Genomic DNA, 20,065 nt, shown 5'->3' on the forward strand with positions numbered 1-20,065 from the left:
AGACCAATTCTTTTGAACCTTGGATTGCAGCACTCGTGACCTCACTCCCAGTGGCAGGGAAGCCAAGAAGCTGGCCTATAGTTTTCTCAGGTAAACCATGCACTGTTAAAACCATGAACACCACTGATCTTTTCTTCCTGCACCTTGGATGCAACTTTTTCATTTACCCTACTTACAAATTCTTACTCTTAAATCTTTTGCAATTCACCTCTAAAACACAAAAGGAACATTCACACCTTCTTCCCCACTCCATGGTGTCCAATTACAGAAACATACAATTAGGGATGTTAATGACAGATTATTAGGCATTAACCTATAACGCCGTGCTCCAATAACAGCAAAAATGGGTCACACTGTAGGTATAATTATCCTGCTTCTCCAATAACACACCCTAGTCGTGCCTTTTTTCTGCGATATCCCTTGTATTTCAGTACAAAGCATGGGCAGCTCTAGTTGTCTTGGAGCATGGTCTGGAGTGGATTGTTGAACTGGCTGGCACGTGAGCCTGGCCTTCAAAAGACTGAACAAACTAGGTAGCATCTTTGCAGCTTAGGAGAAGAGCAAAAAAGGATTTAGGCACCTGCCTTTGTTACCTGCAGTTAGGAAGACAGACTCCATTTCACAGAGGGATAAACTGAGGCATGGCAGAAGGCTCCTCAGACAACGGGAATGGTGGCCCCACCATTTCTGCCTGGCACTGGGCTGGTGCAATAGTCTGTAGGGGAAGAGGGCATATAGAAGGGTGAAGGGGTGCAGGCAGGAGGAAAAGAAATGCAGTACAGGCGAGCCTGCCAGATGAGACTCTGTAACTTAAGGGCACATGGGGAAGTAGACTGTGACAGTGGAGTACAGAAGATATATGAAGATACATAAATATATAGAAACATGCAAATGAGAGTGCCCAAGAGAGGGTAAAAAGGAAACGAAACTAAAATGCCTGTAGGCACCATGTCAGGCTTTGTACTAAGTGAGCAAGCCACCTGCATTGTAGCACGTGCCCCAGATGTGATACAGCTACAAGAATAAGGTGGCTATTTAGAGTCCTTAATCACTCTGTTGGCTACTTTCACTTTGTTTGTTAATTAGCTAGCAGCAAGGGCAGAGAATAAGCTTATCACAGTTTCCTGGCTTGCCAGTAATCTTCCTTATACATAGAGTTGCCTCTTCAAAGCATTTTAGCCAGGGTAAGTATACCTTTCTAGGAACTGATCCACAAGATGGCCCTTGAAGGGACTATTTCAAAGCTGGCTGAAAAGGTGTTTTACCTCCCTAAATGCCAAAATATGCCTTTTCAGTGCATCTAGAGAAGAACCACTGAGAAAAAGAGCATTACTTCTACTTCTCATTTGACTGTGAATTAAGCAAACTTCTTTTCTACAAGTTGCTGAGCTTTTGGTGAAGGCGGATCAGACATGCAAAGGCTTGGTATTTCTGGAAATGCTGTCAAGAGGCACAATTTGTGCTGTTACTTCTCAGAAATGAGGTAAATAATATGTTGAGACTATTTCTGTGAAAAAGGGGAAAATAATATGCTGAAATGACGATCCTGTTGAAACACTTCTGCTGTACTGTCCTCTCTTTGGTGACAGTACCAATGATGAAGGTATTTTGTAGGCAGCGAGTGTCAAGAAGCTGTCTCTAAATTGTTGTCCTGGCATGTTATTCATATAGAAATTGGCTTACACCCAGATGCCTTATGGATCTTAAAAGATCAATGGATGGGCAAGGGAGCAAGAATGTGAAATACAAGTGTGTGCTTGTGCTTGCACGTGGCTTGCTTGACATTACCCTCATCTCTTGTGACTTCCATGACTACTCGGGTGGCTTGCAGAGAAGCCAGACCTGGGGCTGACTCAAATCCCACCAGCCCAAGGGAGAATTTAGTTGCAGAAGGGTTAGGCAACAGTTCCAGCCTTGAAGTTAGATGCTCAGGTCTGTGTTCAGGCCTATTGATAAGTTTTAATTTAATTTAAGAATAGTCTTTTGCCACACATATTTAGTGTGTCATGCTGACACCTCAGGACTACACTGGTTCAAAGTGGTTTAAAGGCTCCCAGCTGCTTGTATTGGTGGCCTGGAAGTATATTGTCTTGGCCAGGTGTGTAGGCAGTGGCCCAAATTGAGATAGCCAGCAATGATCACACTGAATTTGCATGGATTGAGTTGCTTCTCTCTGATTTCAGAGCAATATTATCGGTTACCGTTTGGTCTGCAATAGCACTCAGAAGCTGGAGGTGCTGGTGGGGCTTGGTAGTGCCAGGGGGAGGAGAAGGAAGAGGAGAAGGAGGAAGAAATGCCTTCCCCAAAGAACCTGCAGCCCCAGCTCCCTCACTCAGGTCTGAGGCAAGTAAAGTGAATGTTTGTGGCTTGATGAAAATGCCCTTGCTTCACCGCTACCTGCTTTTGGTGAAGGTGCCTGAGACCAATGTCTGCACGTGAATTTCAGAGACCAAAACAGAAAATCTGAATTCGCTGAAATAACGGAGGATCTCTTAAGCCCAGCCTATTTTTAGAAGATCCTCTGTGGAGAAAACAAAGTCTAATTAAAAACAGACTTTATTGTTGCAGTAACCCACCATTTCACATGTGACCCTGAGAGTCTTCCACCTCTCTGGGTTTGTTAAATCTTCTCGTTAACTGCCTGAGTCCTGCTTAGTTTCAAAGTCAAGCCTGAATACTACCTTCTTCACCATATCTTACTATTTTCAAGGCACAAAATGACCATCGCCCTTATTGGGAAGCTCTGCTCTTTAATATTTATTTTTAGAGAACACTACTTATAACGATTTAATGTCTCTTCTTTTGGTAACTGTAGGTTCAGTGTTTTTGTGTGTGCTAATCTCCACCTAATCTTTCTTACTGCTGCAAATACCATAGGGGAAAAGATGTTTTTGCAGAACAGCGTAGCTTGGAAATTGTGCTTTTTTAATTACCAGCTGTGAAGAAATCTGTTTTTCCACCAGTTGACTTGCATACTTTTTAGTGGTATAACAGGTTCTGAGGGGAGATCTCCACCACAGATAGCAATGTGATCTTCCCTCCTTAGGAGGCAATTGCACGTTGTATCTATAAAATTCTCCTAAATGCATTGTCTTACAGTTACTCCCTTTGTGGTGAATTAAGTCGAGGGGGTTTGGTCCTTCCCTTTAATAGCCTCTATGCTTTGCAGGCTCTAAGTAATTTTCAGAAAGGCTCAGGACAGGAGGCACGCCTCTGGGCATGTCTCTGCTTCCCTTCCCTAGCGAGCCACCTCCATGGCACTTCAGTGGAGCAGCAGATGGGAGCAGCAAAGACGGTTGGCCAGAGGGCAGAAATCCTAGTGATGAGTCCTCACAGACAACAGCTCCTTACTATGTTTCGGTCTTCCACAAGCTGACACCATTAGTATCACCAGTGTCATCATTCAGAAGTCTTCAGCAGCTGCATGTTTGAGCAGGATGCTCAAGGATTTGGATGCAACATCCAGACATCCATGCCGCAAGGGACAATCATGGCAGGGAACGGGAGCAGCAGACCCCCTGTGAGGGATGCACTGGGCTCCAAGGACACCTCTGTCCTTGCTTTTGGAAGCTAACAGGGGATTGTGGGTTCAAAGAGAAGGTTTGCAAGGTCTTGAGAGGCTTGTTAGAATGCGTAGCTCTGAACCTCTTCCTGCAACGTGCTGTCATAGGACTGACTTGGGAAAACAGCTGAGAAACAAGTGGGAGGAGAGCGTCAAGGGCTAGCCTGGGGATGGGGTGGTCCAGCCTGCGGGCTTCCCACTGCGACTGAAAGCAAGCAATGGAGATACTCTCCCTGTTATGGCAATGAGGACTTTCGCAGAGCTGGTGCAGGCTGCGCGACTTGGGTGCACTTCAGCACCCCTCATCCCTGCCTCACCAGGACCAGCAACGGGCGATGGCTGCAGGCAGGGGCAGCACATCAGGAGCAGCCAGGAGTGCTGCATGGGGCAGCAGTGCTTACCAGGATCACCGTTTCTCAGCTGCCAAGCTCCCTTGCCAGATGGCACTGTCTTGGCACAGCACCGTCAGGGCACTTGCAGCCACTGACCTGCTGCGAGCAGAGGCGGTGATGAAAATGTGTGTGACCACATGACCGATCAGCATGAAGCTCCTCTTACTTTCCATCCCCCTTGTTTGGGTGCGAGCAGACCGTGAGACCTAACAAACCTCAAACCCGCTGAGAGCGAGTTGCAGAGCCTCTAATTTCTGCCCTTTGCTAGGCAGGTCCCCTGAGCCTCAGTCAAAATCTCCTCACTGGTGCAAGAGCTCTGCATCTTCCCACTTTTACTCAGCAAACTGCCGGCAGCACCCCCCACCCCCAGACATTTGCATTCAATTACCCTGAATTTCATCACAGAAAGCAAATTTTGCCTGGCTGCAACTTTGAAAGGGGCAAAACCAAACGCCGTGGGTCACAGCCTATTACATCATCTGATCCGCTCTCCAGATTTACCACCTTTTTTTTTTTTCCTCTCTGTTATGTGGTGTTGGTGTCAGATCCTCCTCCTGGCCTGACAGATCTTATGGAAAACTCGTTTTTTAATCAGATTTTGCAGTTTGAGGCGGGGGAAGTAATGTTATAAATTGTGATTTAAGGTAAGTTGCAAACACAAGCAGGTGAGCAGAAAGCTCTCACTGTCCTTGTGAAACGACTGCCACCATTTCTCTGTAAAATTACACTTGTACTTCCTCTGCTGCAATTTCTCACGCTGCTTAAGTTGCCCAGGGGAAGTGAAGAAGAAAACTTGTCAGAAACAGATCAGGAGTGAGAGAGATGATGACTGACTGGACCCATGGCCCAATCTGGGGATTTTGGGGACATAAAAGAGACATAATACCCATGTGCTTATCAGGGTTTCTACCATTACTAGCCATCCACAAATCTGAAGTAAATAAAACAGTAAACTTACATATTAAGAGCTCTTAACATCAAGGCAACTAGTTAACAAGCAAAGCCTTGGACTAAGGGATAGCATGCCTTACGATTGAAAGCTAGTACCAACAGGGCAGTACATGAAGGTTGTACCTGGGTTGCATTCATGGTTTCCCTCGGGCTAGAGGATGCAAGAGATGGCGTATGGGCATGTCAGCGGAGCGGTGAGCAGAGGGAGGCTTGCCCCCGTCACCCTGACCCGGCCATGACAGGAAGGAGTCCTGACATTTGCCTCTCCACCCTCTCTAAACTGTGGTTGCCAGCTAAGCAATACCTGACTAATGCATACCTGAGGGATGCTAGAGGTGGTTTTCACAACAGGACTCAAACGGCCTTGCCCAGGTCACATTTCTGTAGCTGGTTTGGGCCTTGATTTATTAACCAGCTCTCGCTGAGCATAACACTTAAGTCACACCATCGTGGCACATGGATCGAGGTGTGAAGCCTTTGGGATTAGAAATCCCGTACAGCTTCCCCAAGTATTGAGATGTCTATGTGCCTACATCAAAAAGTGCAGCTTTTGCTAATCTTTTTTTTTTTTTTCTTTCAAAATCATTCCTTCCTACCATCCCAGCTGCGAGAGAAGCAAAAGCATAAGCCGATACTTGGATGCTCAGTCAAGTCCCATCCTGCCACAGCCTGAAGCAATGTGCTACTCTCCTACTAACAACTCAGCTCGACTCCTACTAACGTGCTGTGGGCAGGAGCATTAGCTCAGACTCTTCAGGCCACACGGTCCCCTTCTTACCCAAACCGTGGAAGCGTTCAGTAGATTGACTTTCTCAGAGGTGTTTCTTATTCTGCTGGGTCATTCATTCAAATGCCAAAATTGTGACTCATTAAAAGGGCAAGCTTGGGCTGGGGGGGTGCAGGAAGGAAGAAAAATAGCTTGCAAGAACTTTCCTGTTTATCCACGGCTTGGGAAAAAACCAACACAACAGAATACACACACCCTGGCTCCATTATCTTTGCAGGCACAGGGCTGGCTTGGCTCTGTCCCTTACCACTCCAGGCCAAATCCAGCCCTGCCGTGAGCGTGTTTACTTTAGAGAAGTTTACTCGAGAGAGAAATCCAGCCCCCAGAGCCTGAATGCTCGCAGTGTGTGAGCGAGCGCACAGGCACCGGGAGCCCCCGTGACAATGTGCCGCAGTGCTGGCCCCTGGCCACACCGGGGAGGTCATTTTCTTCTCGGCAATTAGTGAAGTGGTGGCATCGCTAAAAGAAGTTGAATAAACACATTCAACCCGGCTGGGTCCCTGGTTTGCTCTGTTCTCACCACCCTTCCTTCTGGGTGCGCGGTGGGGCCCCAGTAAGCAAGAGCCCGATGCCTCTGCACTGTGCTTTCATTCAGGCCTGGTTGGAAAAGGCTTTTAGGAAAGGGGAGGAGGGGGGAAATAACCCTTTAGCTTTCTTCTTTCACAACAAATGTCTTCCCTTTTTCTTTTCAGGGAGGAAAAATGCCAGCTTCTCTAAGAAAACTGCAGCAAATGGCTGTTTTCATGGGACTGTTCAGCGGTGGGGGATGCATCGTGATGTATAATCTTATGCAAAGTAAGTCTTGGTGCTGTTAGCAACCTTATTTCTCCTCTGCCCCTTTCATTTGCTTTTGTGTAGCCGGGAAAATAGCAGCATGCAAGATGTGAAAAGCAGATGAAGTTAAGGGAAGTGTGGCTGAGCCTCTGGGTTCTGCCTCCATGGGCTCTGCTTTGTTTAGCCCCAGGGCTGCCGCTCTCCCAAGTGCTGCTGCATGCATTTCCAGAGGTGGGTATTACAAAGGGAGCAGGCTGCTGTGGTCAGGAGAAAGTCTGGTTTCTGGGGGGTTTCCTGAGGGTGAGGGCAAAGTGAAAGCTTAGGCAGTAATGCAGGTTTGGTTTCTTACTGAGATTTACAAGTGGGCAGGAAAAGAGGACCATCTGTGAGAAGGTCTTAATGTCTAGCGGTTTTATCTGTAAATCTCTCTGTGGTGCTGGCCCTTAAACACAACGTGCCTATGAAGTGCTAAGACATCATTAGTTTCTCCTGAATGAAGGGCAGATAAGAGCACTCAGCGCTGAGAAGACCAGAACAAGGAGAGAAAAGCTAGACAGGTGATGTTGCTGTTACAGACAGCTCTAGTGGCTACAGAGTCTTTGGCCAAGAATCCAAATTATTAGTCCAATTGATAGATGTTTATTTCTTCTAAAATTGTTTCTAGATATTTAGCATCAGACCAGAAATAGGCTTTGCCTCTCTTGGGGGGTGCTATAGGCCTCTTGGCCCTATGCCTCTCCCTTGCTGGTGCTATCAAATGATATTGCTTTTCACCTACCCTTATATCAGAGGATGCTGCCAGAAAAGCGTAGCCAAGCCTGTTCCTCAAGCCCTCAGATAAGCTCTGAAACCTCCCCTTCATTTTACATGTATTAATAACAAATCAGACAAGGCTGGAAAGCAGGCTTTAATTTTAGGCAGCTCATGCCCTCAAGCTCTGGAGTACATGACAGATATATGATCCTCTTATGCTTTAAAATATTGAATCTAGTTTTAACAAGGACATTAGCATTTTTTAATTTTCATCTTCAGCATTGTTATCTAGAAATCTCTGGGGAAAAAAAAAGTCAACCCCTGCTCTATACAGAAAGTCAAAGGGCTCGTTGCCCGCATCACTTAGCTGTGCAGTCAAGTGGCACAATGCGATGGCTGCTTCTTGCTGTGTTGCAATATCGGTGGCCACTGAGTAGCTGTCTGGTAACTCCGTGACAAGCCAACTGGGCTGTTGAAAGGACACTTTCTGCTGCAGAGTGTGTCCTTCTGTAGCCTCCAACAGACAGGGAAGCCACACTGGCACCCTCCCTCCCTTGGCCCATGCCCAGGGCTATCCCAGTTCCTTCTGCCCAGTGCACAGAACTGGCCCATACTGGGACCTGGGAGGAGCAAGTGGCTTCCATAGCGGTGGGAGCAGGGGGAGAGGGGTGCTTCCCTCCCCTTCCTTCAGGCTGAAGGGAAGTTTGCATGCGCGTGGGCTCTGTGAAAGCTTGAACAAACACTCAGGTAATTCTATTTCTACTCACTCTCTTTACCTCCACACCCTCCTCCCAGGAGCAGTCGCCCCAGCCAACCCCAGCGTCCTTTCAGCACTCCTACTGCAAATGCATGGACAAATGGATTATTCCACCATTTTATGTCCGATACACAAGATGCTAACAAGGAACAGCTGAGAAGGAGCACTAGGAAACTTGAACCTGTTTCCCCTCCAACCTGCAGGATGAGCACAACATACTTTTAACATGATCTGTAGGCACTAAAGGGCTGGCATGCTGCAACCCCTTTTGCTGGAGCTCCTTAGGATGGCCCAGGGGGCAGGGGAGGACCAGCACAGGCTGCAGCCTAGCAAAGCTGTTTCTGTGCCAGCTGGATGCTGCCTGCTCACAGCGGATGACTATAATTAGGGAGAGGGGGCAGCATCCTTCTGCCTCACGCTCTAAGAGTAATACCGACAGGCAAGAGATCAGGTAACAAACCTTACACCTTGTTTTAAACTCCTTGGAAGGCGAGAGTAAAGTTGCCAGATTAGGATTTTCACATGTGCACACTCTTAGCTTAACTCTGCCCTTCTTGACGTCAAGAGAGTGAAGTTAGGCTGGCATGAAGCACATGTAGAAATCCCAGCAGGCAAGCCTTAAAACTGTTTATAAGCAAATCTCTGCTTCCATAAGGAGGGTTGGCACGTTTCCAGCCTCATGGCTCTGCATTGTCCATTAGTGACCACTGCACAGCATTGCCCAGCTATACACAGCAACCAGACATTGATAAATAGCAATTTACCACAGTTGTCCTCCATATGCCAACACTGCAGCATCCAGGCTACTGTGCTATTGTTGCTGCTTGACCATTAACTCTAATGGCACTTCTTTGTGCCTCCCTTTTAATGCATCTATCAGTAGAGTTGCAGCTTCATGGCTGCCACTTGAAAAGCTGTACCAAGACCACAGCAAGTTTCACAGCAGCAGCAGCTGTTCCTGTCTCACACCAATGTCTGTGAAATATTCTCCATTCTTAAAGTATTTTCTGTACCTCCTTTAAAAAAAAATAAATTGAATTACCTTCAGAACATTTTCAGGTATTCATCCTTATGCTTTTTTTTTTTTCCCCCATTCTTTTTTTGTTCCTTTTAGATGACATACAAACATATGAAAAGCAGGGAGAGACAGCCATAGGCTGAACTGTATATCAGTGTGGAATAAGCTATATTCAGAGCCCTCTTCACTTAAATGAGCTGAATAACATTACAGTTCAGCACTGCTGCTCTGATGTAAGGGTGTGTTTCCTCCTTTAGCCAGATTTCTCCTAATTAATAGTTTGGACTGTTTTTCAGGGAGGGTGTGGTAGCCTGGAGGAAATGTCTTTTTCTTTTTCTTTTTTTACTTATGTTTTGATTTTAAGTGGGCAGTCTCCTCACTACCCCGTTTCTATCACCTAGAAAGTTTTGCCAGGACCCAGTATTACCAGCAGGCTTTGGAGCAACTGAACAGCAATCCTGATGCCCTGGAAGCCCTGGGTGCCCCCCCTCTTAAGGTTCACAACATCCGACTGACAGACGGGAGTAATCGCGTGGACACAGAAAGAGCACAGGTAATGCTGGGGAGGTGGTGTCACAGGGTGGGTTCCCAAGGCATCCGGTGACGAGAGATCAGCCGGGGGATTTTCAGGAGGTCACGAGTCACTTGGAGGCACTGGAAGGCAGTAGGATGGGATGCCAGTTGATTTGAAAGAGGAACAGATTTCCAGAGCATAAATCTATGCTCTACTGTGAGGGACTAGAAGCAGCAAGAGCAGCATCTTCATGTTGTGCTATATGGGCACATCACAGAATGCCAAGGGACCTCCCAGGCCAGTCGGTCCCCCTCCTGCTACCGTAAACCACAAAAGCATTTTCAGAAACATGTCAGATCCAGTTTTAAAATAGCAGTTGCCTCCCTCTCCCCCCTGGATACATCCCATGCTAATTTTTAAAGCTTTGTCCAGAACAGAGTTTTATAGCTGCTTATGAGCTATGCTGTGGTACAGTACAAATGGTGTCATTTTTAAAAGCACCTGTAAGTCTGTCCCATGGAGGACAGCTGCTGGGTGCGGAGCTGAGCGCTGAGGTTACGTAGTGACTGGAGAATGCTGCGCTGGGTGCTAAAGTGTTGCACAAGGCTGCCTTGCATCAGCCCAGGGCTGGGCCAAAGCAAACCTGGCAAACACAAGTCCGCTTCCACTCTGGGTTGCTGCCTGAAAAGGACTTTCCATCAGTGTTTTTACCCCTTAATCCAGGACTGGCTGCCCTTCCCTGGTTTTGCTAGTGATGCAAAATGTCCCTAGAGACCTCTCCAGACACCTCACTGAGGGATGTCATCAAATTTGAATCATTTTGTCCCTCCTGGTGACTAGTTTTGAGTTCTAGGGATCAAGCAAGGGCAGTAAGGAATGGAGCAGATGGTGCAGTGAAGGAGAGAGGCTGTCAGGGCAAGAAAAAAATCGACCTTCAACCAACTCACATAAAATTCTACTTTCTGTCTTGCTGCAGCCAGGCTTCACCCATGCGACACCATAGGCCAAAACATTTCCCTGGTTTTACAGATTTAACCAGGCAACATATCCAAAGACAAAAATGTGGGGAAAACGCACAACCTCTTATGCTGATTGAAAAGAAGAGAACCTGCCCCACCGATATGTTCCTGTGTCACTGTTTAAGAATGCTGGTTGCTCAGGTGACTCAGGGTGAAGTCAACCCCTGCCTTCTGCCGACCTCACCCAGGACACAAACCACCAACTTTCTTCTCTGCTTTTTCATGCTCCTGAGCATTCATGTTCTCATGAAATAAACTAGTTAATCATCATTAATGATTATATCATAGATCAGTTTACTGGCTCCACAACATTCCCAGCTCCTGGGCCTGTTGGAGAACCCCTGGCATTTTCCCTTTGTGATTGCAATACCACCAGCAAACACTACACCTGAAACATTTCTTTTATTCAAATTTTAGACCAAGTGCAATTAGCTGTGGTCAGTGCTGCAGCTCCTAGCTTTGTTTATTAAACAACTGAGTGGAAGAATTTGTGACACTGACAAAAATCATTGAACATCTCATTGCCTTGATGCATGTTAATGGACTGATCTATAGAGGATCTCAACCTACAGGCTTGTTAAGGTTATGGGAAGCTCTAGCACAGTGCAGGTCACCTCTGGATCACCATGCATTCTGGTAAGGAAAGGTGTTTGCTCATAAATAATTCAGCGAGCAAGTGGTTTTCCCTGGGGGTTGCAGCTGTGACACAGTACATTCTTTCAGCAGAGAGAGATTAATGTATGGCAGAACAGGCATACTTGTATAGCCACGCACACCTTAGTCGTTAGAAAAGCTTAGTAAAACTCTGAAATATGTTAAAAAAATAAAATTCGTTTAAGTTAAAAGGGAGGGTTTGTGTCTTTGACTGTGGAAGCAATACATGTCCATTTCAGTAACATGCTTCACTGAATCTTTAACATACTTTTACATCTGCAGATAAAGTTACCGGTATCTGGAACAAAGTCAGCGGGGTACCTCTATATTAACTCAGAGATGGACCACTCCCGTCAATGGTGCGTACTGGGGGAGGTGCTGGGAGAAATACATAGACGCAAGGAGAGAAGTGGCAGGAGAAAAGAGTGGAGCAGGATATTTGTGTTAGTAATCCGTGCTGCTGAGATCATGCACACAAAGGAAGAGGAAATTCATGTCTGAGGGTCTTGTGAAAGGTTATTACCGTCATTATGACAAAAAATGTAAATTAGTTGAGAAATCTATTGAATTCATCCCTATGAATACAAACAGAACAACAACATGAGCCATTAATTTGTGTGAAATGTGTTCTGCAAACTACAGCTCAGTATCTATATAAATACTGTGAGCCAAGGTAACGTATTGTCCCCTTCCACCCCTCCTTCCCAAGAAGGTGCAAGGCCATTTAACAGCAGTCCTAACTCCAGTCTAGTATTATGTATTGCAATAGGGGAAATTCTTACACATTACCTCAGAGCCTATCAAGGTGAGCTAAAAATTATGCAGGATTTTTTTCAAGCTATCCAATAAACACAGTCTTTATGATTTAAAAAAAAGTGCTAGAACAGATATATTACAGTAGAAGGATGCTCTGACTCCACATCATGTAGTAGCGATTTTACATTTTTGTAGTACTGAAGCTTGAAAACCTCCCTTGTCAAGGGTAAACTGTTTTGTAGAGCTAAGCAAAGAATTATTACATGAATTCAAAGTCCACCTTCCATTGCAAAAGAGGAAATTTCACTAGACAGAAACCTCCTCACATGTACTTGTTCTTGGGCGTTTGTTAGGCACTTCTGTTAGCTCTATCTAGAAACCCAAAGCTACAACAATTTTTCTCAGCTGCCACTAGCCATATGGTAATGTTTTCTTTTCATAATTAGGTGAGCACGACTTACTTACTGGATTTCTCTTCTGAATAACTGTGGGAAGGAAGGTGTAAAATGATGGGAGGGAGGCACTAGGCTGGGACTTGAGAGAGTCAGGGCCAGGCCTGGTCTCCTCCCTAGCGACCAGAGATACCCCCAGAGGTCCCCAGCCACCTTTCTTGTACACCTACGCTTCCCTGGGGGCCTGGGCTCTGATCTTCTCACTCCTCCTTATCCCCTCCTCACAGATGGAGGGAAGTAACAGTTCCCTCCCATTTCACTGGGTTACTCTGAGGATAGCTGAAGATTGCAAGATGTTAAGCTACGGCAGTAATTGAAGTGTATACGTATCTCTCAGAATTTTGTTTTTAAAATGAGGTCTCCATGCATTTCTGCAAGCACAAGAGGAAAAAAAAAATGCATCTTCTGCAAAAGGGTTTGTGGCAGACAAACCTGTCAGACTCAGCCATCTCCACCTGCCTGTGGGGTTCTGTGGACAGCTGCACTTGGGACTAGGCAGGAATTGGTGTCCTTGCACCTGGCTGAGGAACTAAGTAAGAGTGAAATGGCTCATTCCCATCTGCTCTGTGAAGAGGAGCTCCTGAAGTCCCCAACAGGAATAACAAACATGTAAGCAGGCCATTCTGCTGGGGCTCTGCAGAGTGTGCATGTGGGCATTTCCAGTGGAGACCAGGGCGGCAACCAGACCACTACAGACACGGTGAAATGACACCAGGAGGTGAGCACTCTGTGCAAGAGTAGTTGAGGCTGCTAAGCCACCGAAATGCTTCAGACTCTGAGCGTGCAGTCTGTCCATAGTGGTTTATTTATTTATGTGGTTATTAAAAAAGGAGGGCAACTGAAAAAAACTGAAATCTGGGTGCATGAGCTGGTTTGGACCTGGAGTAGGAGGCATTCACTCAGGCGCAGGCAGTGCAGGGATGGCAAGGGCACCCGGAGACAAGGGCGACCAAGGCACCAGTCCTGCAAAATGACGCTTGCCTGCCCCGAAGCGAGTGGAGGGAAGGGCTGAGACCCTGGGCCACGCTGAGGGGAGCAAGCAGTTGCTCCTTCAAGCCCTGTTACAAATGAGGCAGTTACTCATCCCAGGTTGGATGGAGGCAGAGGGCTGGCGAGCGTACTCAGCACCGACTCCAGCAAAAACAGAACTGGGTGAGCGCCAGGAGCTTTTGAAAAAATCCTGTCTTAGTACCCCAAAATAATAGTCCTTCCCAGCTGGAAAAGCAGTGTGAGCAGTCTCACAGAAGTGGGTTTGAAGCAGAGCTTAGAGGAAGGAAGAGGCTTCCCCTCAGTCTCCAACAAACGCAGTTTTCCTTCTCTTTTGAGTAACTACTGTCGTACCCTGTCAGGGTTTCAGCAGTCACATTGAGCGATCACACAGTGTTCAAACTCCTCCAAGCCAGGATAATTCCTTAGCAACACAGTCTGGCTCCAAGGCTGGAGAGGAGCAGAGCAAGGAATGCACCAGCAGCACGGAGAGGAAGAAAGGCACTGGGTCGGGGGAGGAACGTCCTATCTAAAAATAGCTGGCAGGATTTTATTTGAGTTGCAACAAATAGGAACACGCATCCCAGACTTTTAAATCTGGACTGTGCTATGCTATTAGGGAAAACAGCTTTCAGAAGCTGGCACTTGCAAACCAAGTTTTAAAACACTTGAGAGAATTTTTAAAAGCAATGAATGCATGGAATGATTTGTTTCTCCGTGCCAGCTGTTTCTACACTGACTTTACTACTATATTAAAAGTGATTGAAACAAGTTAAAAATCTCTTTTGGTTTGTGTCAGCTGGTGCCTTCAGGATGTCACCTTGAAACTGCAGGATGGTCAGAGTATTCCTGTTTACCACTCCCCGGTGGAAAGCATTGGTGTGCAAGAAGGCTAAAAAGTCAAAGGCAGCTGCTTCTCCACCTCCCGTTGAGCTGAAGGAGCCATTAATCGATTGCATCCCGCTGTGTCTGTGAATGTACACAGTTGTCACAAGTGACAATTTCACTTAAGTGAGTGCTCTCAAGACAATTTTCTCTCTCTGATTGACCTCATCATTGTCATAATTGTAATTTCTTTCTTTTGCTGGTTTATTCATGTGTTCAGCAGAAGCCTAAAATAAATATCTTGCAAAAGACTTGCTGTCCCAGAGAAGTCATGTGTTATGCCCTGTGTGTGCTGATGTTATGAATTTGAAATAAATAAACAAACTGCCAGGCAACTGAACTTTTCTACAATTGCAGACCAAGGTCAGGACAGTTGGGATGCTCTGTCATGGCTAGAAGACTAACTCAGCTTCTCAAAGCGATTCCCTTGCTGCTTTGCTTTTCCCCCATTTTTCAACAAGGTGTTACCTAAAGCAGGAGGGACAAAGCAGCGAAGGTGGACCTCAGCAGCAGCCCTCTCCACTCCTAATGAATAAGTCACATATTGGGTAGATTTGCACCCTCACAGCTATCATTAAAAAGCTCATGAGATAGCCAAGGATGCTCATCGTAACCTAGGAATTCCAGGAAGAGACTTGCTACTCATGCTGCTTACGCTGAAGGTTACTCAGAAGAAGCCACTGCTTCACACCAGCACTGTCCGACACAAGTTCAGGAGAGCACATTTACTTGGGGAGGAAAACACTCAGGAGGTGCAGAACAGGTAAAACACTGTCATGGTTCACTCTGACTGCAACAAGAGATTTTGACTGTGCCTTGATTCTGTCAATCAGGCAGAGACTTGCCCGTCACCGGAAGCAGGTTGAGGAATAAACAGAAAAAAACCCCAAACCACCCACACAATTTCCACCCCTGACCCCAAACTGCACATTTGAACAATTGTGATGCCTAAGGCACAGTCTGAGACAGACACAAGTAGCTCTCCTGCCTTCATACCTTGAAGTAACATGTGAGCCATTAAGAATGTCCAGAAGAAAGAGTATTTTGGATTTATTGTAACAGAGCAGCTTGATCAAGCTGCAGCTAGGGAGAGCCCAGAGCTTACACCCTCAATTCCCTTCCCCCCACCCCCCGCACTCCATCTCGATATCCAAATTTGAGTCCTAGAAATCCACCAAAGGCACAGGCAATGCAAAGCTTTTCAAGAGTAACAAGCATTAGATAGGGAATAGAGAGCTGGAGCAAAGAATTGTTAAAGACCAGTGAGCATTTCCTGCTCAGTGATGACCCAGCAAACTGGGCAAGGTGGCTTTTGAATAAGTCTGCAGAGCAAATGCCAAAGCAAATGGAGGGAGAGGCTGACTAGAGGACCACAGCAACAGCATCTGTGACAAAATGTTTTAGAAGGAAAAAACAAAACAAAACCAAACCATACTTGAGATTTAGTTTGGGACTTACAGAGACCTGATCCAACCCGCATGAATGCCCACCACACCAGGGCAAGGATTAGGATGCATCAAGGAGAGACACTGTGTCCCACCTTTTAGGTTGAAATCGCTGCGATCCGGTTTCACAAAACAAAATACAAACCGTGTGATTTAAAAACGTTAGCCTTGCACTGCTGCAGCCCACCTAGCAAGAAAACCTCCTGGGAGATGTGGAGATCTCCCAGTCACCTGGTGTCTCAGAGTTTGGGCAACTCTGGCTTTTGGTCACTGAAGAAGTTTGATGATGAATCAAACAGTTGACAAGGAAAAGCCAAACCAACCACTTCACTTCTATCACTTATCACTTCTCTGGCTGCAGCTTTGACTCATTACCAATCTCAAAAGAAGCTGTGGTTGTTGAGAGCAACCCCAGTGCATGTACTCCCTATGTCTGTGCTAGAGGCATCTAGCACACGCTGCCACACACCTGCCTTTTGTCACCGCTGCATGCTTAGTAAGCCTGGGACCTGCAGTGGCTGCAAGGTGTACAAATGTCTGGGAAACCTGGCACAACCAGCCCAGCCTGCAACACAACGCTTGCTCACCACCCTCCTGTCTCTTGAGCCAGCATGCACAATATCCCTGGTCTGGCTTCACAAATTGCTGCACCACAATACCACTGCCTGGCCTGGCTGTAACCCTGGTTATCCCAGGCCTGAGGGACATATACACCCACCCCCACCCCCCGACATTACCAGTAACACTGGAGATATTACTACCTTGCTTGGGGGAAGCAGAGCTTCTGAACAAGTTGTGTCTTTCATTTCCCCCCTAGAGACCTAGCAGAGCACCCCTTTAACTTTAGGCCCTCCTGATCATCCTAACCAAACCATGAGTTCATCAAAGCTGTGAGAATGGGCAGTATCATCATATCATACCAAGGTTTCTCTAAATCAACTATTTAAACCCGGAGAAGGAAGAAAGCAATGGGTGGAGCTGGAAGCCAGCAGATGGGAGGAGGGGGACAAGAGAAAAGTCACATTCCAATCCCTGCTTTTGTTTTACTACCTAACAGCAAACGCAGAATTCCTTACCTCCTGACCTTGAAGAGCCTCAGGAGCCACTTCCTCTCCATATTTGAGCTCTTTTAACATGCACATATTCAAAGGGAGAAAAAAGAAGCAAGCTGGTGCATGCAGTGCCAAGCTGCTTTGGCCATGTGGCTCCCATTAAGCACACCACAGCTCATGGTGGCTGCTTTCAGAGTGGACACAGGTGCAGCAGGAGCAGCCAAGAGAGCTGGAGCAAGCCAGGAAGATGGGGAAAGCAAAGGTCTCAGAACCACTAGCAGTTGCTGAAAGCCCAAGTAGCTTCAAGAGGGCATCCCTCTTCCCCTTGCGGTCTTTTCTTCTAAGGAACCTGGAGCAGATTAGGTTGTATTTAACTTCATTAGGTCATTGAAACGCTAATTCGTTACAATTACATTGTGTTGCCTGTCGCTCAGCACCACTCTGGACAATAATTTCATTTTTATTGAGAAAATATTCATCTTTTGATAAAAGACCCTAAACCCCCCCAGTTAAGCTCCTTTAGAAAGCCATTCTTTTCTAATCACAGAACAGTTAAGGTCAGGAGGAGCCTCTGGAGATTGTCTAGCCCAATTGCCTCACTCACGGCAGGGTCAAGTAGAGCAGATTGCCTGGGACTGTATCCGCTCAGGTTTTGAAGATCACCAAGGATGGAGACTCCACAACCTCTGGACAAACTGTACCAGTATTCAACAATTCTCACAGTAAAAAAAGGCTTTTTCTTATGTTTAAACAAAATTTCCTGTGTTTCAGTGTGTGCCCATTGCCTCTTGTCCTGCCACCAGGCACCACTAAGAACCTGGCTCCATCCTCTTTACTTTTCCCCTACGGGTATTTATACCCATTGATAAGATCCCTCCCCAGGCCTTCTCCTCCAGGCTGACAATCCCAGGTCTCTCAGCCTCATTTACAGGTGCTGCAATCCTTTAATCATTTTCAGTATGTTAAATAATTTCTTTTAAATTGGCTTGAAAATTTGCATAGTTCCTTTGCCAGTTGTTGGTGTGGTTAAAACAACCATCTTCATGACCTTTGCTGGATTGCATGTTTGTTTCTTACTCTCTAGTTTGATTTTAATAGCTTCTGCCAGGCAGTCATCACCCTCAAGGAAACTATCAAGGCAGCAGGCTGTTCAGGGCAAGAACTTAATTTACAACTGAGGAACAACAAATATTGCTTAGCAGACTGTTACAATGCTTGCATCTATTTGAGTTGGACCTGACTAGCACACAGGGGCTATACAAAAGGCTAAGCAGGCTGATAAGTTCTCTTTAGAGTATGTTTCTCTAGGTAGTAATATGGTTTTGTCCAACTTATGGGCCTGTCAGTTCACTTCCTAGCTTGGGCAGATGTCTTGCACCGACAGGGAACGTGATTCATTTGGATTCACCTCCCATTTAGAAATGAGGATGCATCCAGTTCTTTCCCGCCATTTGCCTGCTTGTCAAAGCAAAATAATTTTCCTGCATGTTTTCTGCAAAATTTGCTACAAGGTTCCCTGCAGCATGGCCCAGGCAGCCTATAACACCAGTAGCGATGGAGACCCGTCACGTTCTTGGTGTTACTTTGGAAGACACATCACACCTGGCTAAACACCTTTGGTTCATTTTATGTAGCACCAAGTATATAAAAAATACTAGAATCACGTCATTTCTTGACCAATATAATGCAGTTTCTGTTAATTGGCTCTCCTAGAAGATTTAGTTACAAGCACCTTTATTCAATAACTTCTGAGACAGCCTTTGCCTCTCTTTGCCTGTTGAGGCCCAAGGCAAGAACTTCCATCCAGCAGACCAGCTGGATCTCACAGGGTGCTACTGGAACGTGGCAGGCAGTAAGGTGATACCCCAACAGTTCAGGAGATTTTCCTGTAAGGATTAGTTAAAGGGCACCTGTGTAAGTCAGTCTGTACGCTGGCATTACAAATTAATCAAAGAGATGGGGTACACTGATTTCAATGCATCACCAGCTTAGCTGTGATTCTGATTGCACAAGCAAGCAAAGACTCAACGCAATTAAGTTCTCTGTGTTTACAGGAAAAAAGATAATCCCTTCAAGTAGTTAAGGTCCCTCTCCTCTCTTAATTTTGCAGTAACAGTTGTGGTCCTAACGCTCTGCTTCACTTTGACAAATACTAACCTTTTCTTAATTATGAAAGATTTTATCACACCATATGGACTTAATTTTTTTTTTTTCTGTTTTATAAAGCTTCCAGGTTGTATTTTTATGGAAGCAAAATATTTTACTTTTACAGAGCTATACAGTTGTCAGCTGTCTTATAATGGGAACAACTAATGAAATTAAGCAGTTAGAAGAGGAAATGCCTTTCCATAGAAGAGGAAACACTTTTCTCACCCAGCATCTAGTCAGTACTGACTTTCCCCACAGCAACTCACATCAGGCAAATAACAGAGCTCTGGACACAGTGCACCTTGGAGGGGATATTAAAGTTTCAGTGCTTCAGAGCACACATTTCAGCATGATTTGTTAAAACTGGATTAATGCTGATTTGCATCTGCTCCACCCTGTCCTGGATACACAGCCATCCTACATTGCACACCATTCATTGGCGTTTAAATACCATCTTTCCAACCCCACATCTTCAGGCAGGTCATTTCCCACCTGTCAGATATGTGAAATAACAGTCCTAAGAGTTTAATGGCAATATATTTCTAGGTTTAGTATACACCAAGAAAAAAAACAACCAGGAAGATTTACATGGATAATGTGACTATATTTATTAATCCCAATGACAGCTTAATTCAACATCTGTAAATGCTGTATCATGAAGATCTCTACAGTGCAAGCATATTGCTTTAGAGTGGAAAAGATTATTGGTGCATTTTATATTTGCTGCACAAATTGAACAAATGTGTAATTCAGAATAATAAAATATCAGTAATCCTGCTATATGGGTGTTGAGAAAAATAACTTTACAGAAGTCCTTGGAGAAAAGCAAGGGCATTTGAACAGGAGACTCTGTCTAACATATTACAACCCAGTACCAGCAATATATTTCTAGCTAGTATTCAAAGCCAAGCATGGTGTCCACTCACCAACCACAGAAGCATTTAAGTTGCAGTACCTTGCAGTGCAGCACTGTACTTCAGCTTTACTGTTGATTCCAGTTATCATGCAGGCATCCTGCACCAGACAGACTAGTGTAACTTTTGGAATTCTGTTTCACATCAGTAATGCTGTCTTGAAGAAAGATTATGGTTTCTTTTTTTAGGAAAACCACTATGTTTTAAAGTGTTTCCCAATACATGAACAAAAGACCCATCAGCTG

The 20,065-nt window shown here is 45.6% G+C and overlaps 1 protein-coding gene across 8 annotated transcripts in view; it reads left to right on the top strand.

The window, feature by feature from the left end:
- LOC115338917 (cytochrome c oxidase assembly factor 1 homolog) overlaps window positions 1-14,512 on the top strand; it is a 52,926-nt gene extending 38,414 nt beyond the window's left edge. For 4 of the 8 annotated variants that reach the window (XM_041122188.1, XM_041122189.1, XM_041122190.1 and 1 more), the window contains 6 exons: window positions 1,296-1,483; window positions 2,184-2,343; window positions 6,385-6,487; window positions 9,396-9,547; window positions 11,464-11,540; window positions 14,176-14,512. In XM_041122188.1, the coding sequence (XP_040978122.1) occupies window positions 1,413-1,483; window positions 2,184-2,343; window positions 6,385-6,487; window positions 9,396-9,547; window positions 11,464-11,540; window positions 14,176-14,272 (660 nt within the window). In that variant the 5' untranslated portion in view covers window positions 1,296-1,412 and the 3' untranslated portion in view covers window positions 14,273-14,512. Of the gene's footprint in view, window positions 1-1,295; window positions 1,484-2,183; window positions 2,344-6,163; window positions 6,189-6,384; window positions 6,488-9,395; window positions 9,548-11,463; window positions 11,541-14,175 lie in introns of those variants that run through there. The other 4 variants (XM_030007983.2, XM_030007982.2, XM_041122192.1 and 1 more) reach the window with 2 other exon arrangements.
- The last annotated feature ends 5,553 nt before the right edge of the window (window positions 14,513-20,065 follow it).

Source organism: Aquila chrysaetos, chromosome 3, assembly GCF_900496995.4.
Source record: "Aquila chrysaetos chrysaetos chromosome 3, bAquChr1.4, whole genome shotgun sequence".
Taxonomy (NCBI): Eukaryota; Metazoa; Chordata; class Aves; order Accipitriformes; family Accipitridae; genus Aquila; species Aquila chrysaetos.